The sequence below is a fragment of the Artemia franciscana genome, chromosome 17, assembly GCF_032884065.1.
Source record: "Artemia franciscana chromosome 17, ASM3288406v1, whole genome shotgun sequence".
In the NCBI taxonomy this organism is placed as follows: Eukaryota; Metazoa; Arthropoda; class Branchiopoda; order Anostraca; family Artemiidae; genus Artemia; species Artemia franciscana.
In genome coordinates, this window is record NC_088879.1 from 35,858,347 (window position 1) to 35,867,331 (window position 8,985).

Here is an 8,985-nt window from a genome sequence, read left to right on the forward strand (position 1 = left end):
TCCGAATCAGATGACCAACTACCACCAGTGCCTCTATAAATTATAATTATTTCTAATATGGTGACACCAATATTAATTTGTCTCCAATTAATATTGCAATTAATTATAATATGCCTGTAGAGTATATTGTCTCATCTTGTATATAATTTCGGTAAATGTTTACTTTCGTTCCAAGTGCATATTACTGCATATAGCAAAATTCTGATAATCGCATATTGTTTCTTTGTCATTATCAGAGAAGTGCATTCTTTTTTTTTGGTTTCTGAAATCCCCCTCCAATAAGACTACAAATGCGTAAAGTGGGCTTGCTTACAGATAACATTACCTATATAGCAAAGCATATTAGTCCATGAGCCACGCGGGCAGCAGGGCGAGGTCTGTATTCTATATTTATTCAACATAGAGTGATAAAACTAAAAAAAGGAAAAAACTCTAAAAAAGAATGGCCTCTTGTATGGGATTGGTAGGATTTATTCAGGTTGAGGAGACTAGATATGTCATTGGAGAGATTTTGAGTAAGCACCATGTCCCCTCGTTTGCAGCAGTACACCAGAGTAGGTAGTTAGAGTTTTTTTGTGTGTTTCATCGTAGGGAGGTCTTTCAGCCCATCTATAAACTTGGTGGCACGCCTTTGCACGCCCTCAAGAAGTCTCGTGTTGTCTTTATATTGGGGAGCGGCTATGCAGTTTCCAAAGTCAAGGTTGGGTCTTATGATGGCCTTATAAAGTTTAAGAAATACTTCGGGGGATGTCCTCGTAATAGATCTGTTGAGTAGGCCAAGTCCTGTGTTAAATTTAGAAACCACATTCCTCATGTGGGAGTGAAACTTGAGCTGATTATCAACGAGTACACCAAAGTCCCTTTCTTCATTGTGGGTTTGAAGATCAATCCTTGTTCAGCTTGTCAAGATCCCACATTGAGTACACTACGTTTTTACTCTTTGGTCCAAAGTGTAAGATACAGCATTTGCTGATGTTGTTTGACAATAACCACTCTTCAGCCCACTCGTTGATATGGTCGAGATCGGCTTGGAGGCTTGCGCTATGTGCCGAACCAAAAAGCTTAGAATCATCCGCAAATAGTGTGATATTGTTTCTGACTCTAGTAACTAAGTCATTGATATAAATCAAGAAAAGGGTTGGGCCAAGGACTGTACCTTGTAGGACACCACTAATGATATCGCAAGGTTTGGAGTATATCTTCTGACCACCTGATCCAAACAGTCTGACCATTTGTGTGCGTTTAGTGAGAAAACACATGAGCCAACTGATCGTCGTCTGGTTCAGGCCTACAGAGAGAAGCTTTGTGTGGAGCCTTCTGTGGGGGACCCTATCAAACGCTTTGGCTAGATCAAGGAGAATCAGGTCAACAAGTATACCAGCGTTGAGGGGCTTGGTGATGTTATAACTTTCAAGTAGATTGGTTTCCATCGACTTGTTGCAACGGAATCCATGTTGGTTATTAGAAAGTATTATGTGGGTTGTAAGATGGTCGTAGATTGCATCATTCACGACTATGCCAAGAAGCTTGACAACGGCGGACGTTAGGCTGATTGGTCTCTAATTTTCTGCTCTGAATTTGTCCCCTTTCTTGAAAATGGGAGCCACATGTGCCTCTTTACAATCAGATGGAATAGTGCCGGAGTCAAGCAAAAACCGGAAGATGTTTGTAAGGGGTGCAGCGATGATGCTTGCAACTTCTATCAGTAACCTCGGATGGATGTTGTCTGGTCCAGCAGATTTGTTGGCATCAAGGTTTAAAAGTCGCTTTAGTACGGCACCTTCGTCTACGATCATTTGACTAGTGGTGTTGGATAGAGGCGCTGGTGGTAGTTGGCCATCTGATTCAGAATAAATATAGAGTAGAGACATCGTCCCGCTGTCTGCGGGGCTCATGGACAAATACTCCTCGTTCTATAGGTAATGTTACCTGTAAGCAAGCCCACTTTACGCATTCTTAGTTTGCCCCACGGAGGAGGAGGGTCAACCGGAAATGAAAGCGCTATTCTAATAATGACAAAGAAACAATATGCGATCATCAGAATCTTGCTATATGTAGTAATACGCACTTTAGAGCACATGGAACGAAAGTAAACATTTACCATAATTTCAACAAAAATATCATTTTCCTATCTTTTTTTTTGTTCTTTACTATTAATAATTATCAATAATAAGGTACTTGTGTATTATTCAGAACACACTCAATAAGTGAAGTTAGGTTCCTTAGTGAAACAAACTATGATGCAGGTATATTTTATGAGAAAATCCGGTTTCATAGCCACAAAGATAAAACTCAATTTAGTTTGCTACGCATAGCGATAGAAGATAGAGTCTGAACACGTATTTTGAAATGATGATTTGGGATTTGAAAAAATGAAAAAGAGGCAATTACATTTTTCCAGGATAAGGGTGCGTCAATGGACACAAAAAGACTTTATACTCTTACGAGAAGGAACGCATAGTGATAGAAGATACCTACCTAACTCTACTTATTGAGTGTGTTCTGAATAATACACAAGTGCCTAATAATAAAAAAAATAGTAACAATTATTATATCTCTAACTCCATCAACTTTCTGTAACTTTTTCAGATGCCTCCACTTTCTGTAGATTGTTTATAACAATTCAAAAACTTTATTTTGTTATGAGATAGGGTAGATCTAGGGGTGGTTTAAGGGGTGCACATACCCTTACTAGAAGTTCAAAAAGTTGCCATAATTACTGAAATGGAGGGGCAAAATACCAATAGGCCTAGTGGAATCAAAGTTTCATTGGTGTCCCCAAATATTCATTCTTTATATTTATATTTTATATATATATATATATATATATATATATATATATATATATATATATATATATATATATATATATATATATATATAAAAATAAGTTGTCTGTCTGTCTGTGGATCAGGTGACGTCATGTTTCTGTGTCGGCTGACGTCATGAAATTAGTTGTCGTCATTTTTGCTATGACGGTGACGTCATTAACGGTATTTAAGACATTTGTTCACGGAAAAATGTTTAATTGTAAAATGACTGAAGAACCTACAATGGCAACAGCCGAGGAAGCTGCTCAAAGAGTTTATGCCAAAAAACTTGCTGCTGATAGAGAAAGTAAGAAAAGAAAGCGTTCCGAGGAATCACAAGAACAGCAAGAAAACAGGCTTGCAGCTGATAGAGAAAGTAAGAAAAGAAAGCGTGCCGGGGAATCACAAGAACAGCAAGAAAACAGGCTTGCGGCTAAAGAACGCAAAACCGTGCAGTTAGATGAAAATCCACCTGGACAGCGAGAGTCAAAACATATCAAAACTGAAAATGATAGCGATGATGATTGGGTTTGGGATTTTGACTTGGATAAGGTCATCAATGCCTACCAGATTTAAGTTAAAAAAACAAAGGTTCGTCGATATGTACTTCATAGTGACGCTGAAAAATAAAGAAGAAAAAGAAAACTGAAAAAAGAAAAAAGGTAAAAAACTTAAAAAAAAAACTAAAAAGAAAAAACACTCAAAGAGAAATTACAGACCGGGACACAAATGACGACCGAGACAGAGGGAATATAAGTGACGACCGGGAACCTCAAAGAGAAATTACAGACTGGGACACCCGGACACAAATCACGACCGGGGCACAGGGAATATAAATGACGACCGGGACACAGGGACACAACTACAACGGGGACGCCGGGGGCACAGGCGGGATACATAAATGACGACCGGGACACAGGGATTGTTCGAATAGAAATTACAGACCGGGACACTGGGACACAAATGACGACCGGGACACAGGGAATATAAATGACGACCGGGACACTCAAAGAGAAATTACAAACTGGGACACCGGGACACAAATGACGACCGGGACACAGGGAATATAAATGACGACCGGGACACAGGGACACATCATTAGAATAATGAGGTATAGATCTGAATACGGATTGTTTTTCCCATGGACAATTATATGTTGCATGTTCAAGAGTCAGTAAACCTGACAATCTATTTATATGCACAGACAATGGGACAGCGAAGAATGTTGTATATTCGCATGTTTTACGTAGTTGAAAACATATATTTATATCTATCTCTATTCATAGGTGGGACATAGGGACACAACTACAATGGCGCGTAAATAATATGGCGCGTAACGACTTACGCGCGCGGGGGGGCTTGGGGGGCGCGAAGCGCCCCACCAACTAGGTGTTGGGGTGGCGCGAAGCGCCACCCCAACAGCTAGTATATATATATATATATATATATATATATATATATATATACATATATATGTTTATATAATTTTTTTTTTATTTATCTGTTTCTATGTTTAATCAATTTTCTATATCATCTTTTTATCCCTGGTCTTTCTTTAAATCTAACAAAACTCTCCCTCTTTCAATTTAATCAAGGGATCTTTTCTTCTCAAGAAAATAATCAGATAGAATCTTCTCTTTTGTTTCAGAATTGACGTCAATGGAAGCGCAAACCTTTGAATTTTCGGCATAGATACGAAACCAGTTTATTCAAGCATAGTGAACGGGCATTATGGGTAGCTTTGTAAGCACTTTAATTACAATCATTAGCGACGCTAAATTTCAAAATTCCTTTCAAAATTGTTTTCCTTTACAACGAAAGCAGAAAATCCCAGCTATGACTCTGAATCAAACAGTTTGTGGTAACGAACTGTAATAGGGAGCGACCCGGCTCAATAGTAACCGAAACTCTAAAAAACGGAATTTGGATACAAATAGATACATCAGAAGAATCGTATTTTAATGCTGATTTTAAATATATAAGTTTCATCAAGTTTAGTCTTACCCATCCAAAGTTACGAGCCTGAGAAAATTTACCTTATTTTAGAAAATAGGGGGAAACACCCCTTGAGTGCTATAAAATCTTAACAAATATCACACTATTAGATTCAGCGTATCAGAAAACCCTACAGTAGAAGTTTCAAGCTCCTATCTATAAAAATGTGGAATTTTGTAGTTTAGCCACAAGACAGATCACGAATGCGTCTTTGCTTGTTTTCCCAAGGGTAATCGTATCGACCCAGTGGTCCTAGAATGTCGCGAAAGGTCTCATTCTAACGGAAATTAAAATTTCTAATGCCCTTTTTAAGTGACCAAAAAATTGGAGGGAACCTAGGCCTCCTCCTGCACTCATTTTTTCCAAAGTCATCGGATGAAAATTCTGATTTAGCCATTTTATTCAGCATAGTCAAAAAACCTAAAAACTATGTCTTTGGGGAAGACTTACTCCCCCAGTCCCCATGGAAGGGGCTGCAAGTTACATACTTTGACCAGTCTTTACACATAGTAATGATTATTGGGAAGTGCAGAGACACTTTCAGGGAGATTTTTTTGGTTGAAGGGGAAGTTTTACGTAGGGAGGAGGGAACTTTCCATTGAGGAATTTGTCATGAGAGAGGAAACTTTCTTTGAAGGAGGCGTAAGATTTTTAAAAGAGGAATGAAAAAATAAATATGAAAGTTTCTTCAACTGAAAGTAAGGAGCAGCATTAAAACTTAAAATAAACAGGAATTATTACGCATATGATTCAAGGTTCAAGGGGTTCAAGGTTCTTTTATTATAACCAATATATGCAAAATATTAGGTAACTCAAGGCTGAGAGTATAGCTCGAATGCAATTGAGCTACCTTTAAGAAACACTAAATATGCACAAAATTAAAAATAAAAACTTCTCTTAACCAAACTTGACAGAAATAAATAAAAAACAAATCCCGTGCCGTACGATACCACTTCCATCCTCCGCGCACCATCCTGAGACACAATTAAATTTACAACTTAAAACCAAGTGAGTCATAAGACATCTGGAGGCCTCATGGGCGAACCCCAGAGACCAACCCAATACTAAAAAAATAAAAAAAATATAAACATCCCTAAAAAAAAAAATAAAAAAAAATAAAAAATCATATTATTTAGATTTATAACTTTCAATCAGCACTCTTTTCAACTTCCGTCTTATAGCATCTATGCTTATATTAAAATCAATCTCATTTTTCAAACTTTCCCAATGTAGAGGAATCAAATACCTCAGGCAAAAACGCGACCTCTCTGTAACTACCTTAGGAGTCCGCAGATTATATTTACCACGGGTTTCAACTTGTGAAGATGAAAGAGAAGAAATAAGACCCATCGATGCAAAATATCTGGGGAGCTTTTCTCGTTCAAGCTTAATCTTAAACATAACACTTAAAAATTGGATACTTTGCCAAACAGGAAGAATATTATGAAGTGAAAAAAGGGTCTCTGTTGTGGATTTTAAGGGGAAGTTTGATGGCGAAGGCAGAAAAGGTTTAAGTATACGAACTGCTTTATTTTGTATAATCTGTAGAGGGGTGACATTACTTTTAAAAGTGTTCAAAAAAATAATAGATGCATAATCAAAATGGGATTGCACAAGGGAAAAGTAAATGGATTTAAGAGCGCAATATGGAAGAAGGTTTTTCAGTCTGCACATTATACCAACTCCACGGGCAGACTTTGCTCTAACCTGATTAATTTGCTCTTTCCATGACAAATTCTCGTCAAACACAACTCCTAAATATCTTATCAATACAACCCTTTCAATAACAGACTCAGGTTCATTCGCCGAAATGGAAACTGATTCTATATCTGGAAACTTGTGACCCGTCCTGCTGTAAACAATAAACTTAGTCTTCTTTCTATTCAGAAGTAGTCTATTATCAGAGAGCCAAGTAGACAATCTATCATATGCGGATGTTAAATTGACCACTAGCTCTTCACGAGATTTACCAGAAACGGTTGCTGCAGTGTCGTCAGCAAACTGAGTGTCTATAGAAGAAACTCCAGTAGCTGAGCACAAATCATTAATGTAAACTAGGAAAAGCAGGAGGTCCTAATACGGATCCCTGGGGAACACCAACTTTATCTGACTGCTGTAAAGAATCAGATCTAACATCATTATATATAAGTATCTGCTGCCTCCCATGAAGATACGATTCAAGTAATCTAAGACGATTACCACGAATACCAGCATTCGAAAGCTTATACAAAAGAATTTCATGAGAAATGGAATCAAAAGCTTTCTGTATGTCTAAAAATATAGTTGCAGGCGTTTCTCCACGGTCAAGACAATCATTAATATGTTGGACAATAATAGCCATAGGATGATCACTGCAATGCTCTTTTCTAAATCCAAACTGAAGTTTAGAAATGTAATCAAATTTCTCAAAAAAAGAATAAATTCTGTTATACAGTGCTCGCTCTACAACCTTCGAAAAAGCAGAGAGTATCGATATAGGACGATAATTAGCAGGAAGCCTCGGGTCATCACCTTTATGTAGGGCCACAATTCTTGCTGATTTAAATGTTGAAGGATAGACACCAGTTACAAATATAAGATTAATAATGTGGGATAAAACTGGTGATATAACTGGAAATATTTCTTTGACCAAATTAGTAGAAGATCCATCAAGGGCTTCAGATGAACCGTTCTTCATTTTAGATATGATCTGTTTTAGTTCAATTTCAGTAACCGGGGAAAGGAGCATGCTTTTATCAGAGGGAGGGGACATGTGATCTTTAAATAAATCATTATTATTATTATTTGGAGAAACATGAGATGCATTAGCTGTTTTTTCACCGATGCTTACAAAATGAGCATTGAGCAAGTTCACTATTTCCTGCTTATCGGAAGAAAAAGTACCATCACCACGTAACATTTCATTCGGAAATGAAGATTTTTGAGACCTTCCCAACAGAGAGTTAATAAGTCTCCAAGTATGTTTTTGATCCCCACGAGCTTCTACAAATGATTTTTCAAAATATCTAGCTTTTGCTTTCCGAATTAACTGTGTCAGGACATTTTTATACTTTTTAAACTCTTCTTTATTTTTAGTAGATGGGAATGACACAGATATTTTAAATAGCTTATTTTTTATTGAAATAGAGTTTAGAAGCCCGCGTGAGATCCATGGTTTTTTAGGGAGTGTATATTTTTTTATTTTAATGCGTCTCAATGGACATGCTTCATCCAAGCACTCACGGAAATATTTTAAAAACAGAGCCGTAGAAATCTCAGGACATTCACATTCTAGAATTGCAGTCCATTCATTTAAATACAAAAGGTTCCTCAATTTATCCATTCCTTCTTTATCAATTTTTCGAGTTTGTTTAAATTCCGAAAATTTTGGTCTGTGATTAATTCCAACATCCGCAACTACCACACAATGGTCAGAAACATCTGTAAATATAATATGCGAAAGAGTAACGGGGATAGTAGAAAAAATATTATCAATGAGAGTAGCCGTATCTTCCGTAACCCGGGTCGCAGACCTGCATGATGGTAAAAGTGATTTTGATAGGTTCATGCACAGAAACTCAAGCGATTTTTCATGCAAATGATTAGAAATTCCCGGTCTATTTGTCTGAGCTAACAATAAATTAATATTAAAATCACCCATTACCAGAACTTGCTCAGAATTCAAATTAGTCACATCTTCAATGAAGCATTCATAAATTCGCAAAAACTCTTGTAACGAAGCCGATGGTGATCGATAAACAACACAAACAAGAACTTTCCTATTATCAATCACACACTCAATGCAAATGCTCTCAAAGGTCATCTCTTGGTCATGCTTAGATAGTTGCTTCTTCACAACAAATGGAATATCATCCCAAACAAAAAGTCCAACTCCGCCACCCTGTCTTTTTTCTCTATTATTAGATATAAATTTAAACCCATCACAATTCATGAATTCTGCATTTTCATTACTTAAAAAGGTTTCACATAGGCCTAAAATACTTACCCTGTGGTTACAAAGTAACTGCGAAACAAACTCGTGGCTACTAGCCAAACCTCTGCAGTTAAAAAGTGCTGATCTTAAGTTCCCATCAAATACAGGTGTCCCTAAATCCCCTTCAAATAAAAAATCAGTAGCAGGAAGGCTAGCTAAATGATCATCATAAACACCTTTAGCAAAAGGGGAAAAATCATAATAAAT

At 37.1% G+C, this 8,985-nt stretch overlaps 1 protein-coding gene across 1 annotated transcript; it reads right to left on the minus strand.

The window, feature by feature from the left end:
• Nucleotides 1–2,488: 2,488 nt before the first annotated feature.
• LOC136037555 (uncharacterized) lies at nucleotides 2,489–8,736 on the minus strand. Its single transcript, XM_065720277.1, has 3 exons — nucleotides 7,368–8,736; nucleotides 6,513–6,835; nucleotides 2,489–2,521 (listed from the first exon to the last, which is right to left on the minus strand). Exons 1-3 carry the CDS (start codon nucleotides 8,734–8,736, stop codon nucleotides 2,489–2,491), a joined length of 1,725 nt encoding a protein of 574 aa, XP_065576349.1.
• Nucleotides 8,737–8,985: the final 249 nt, after the last annotated feature.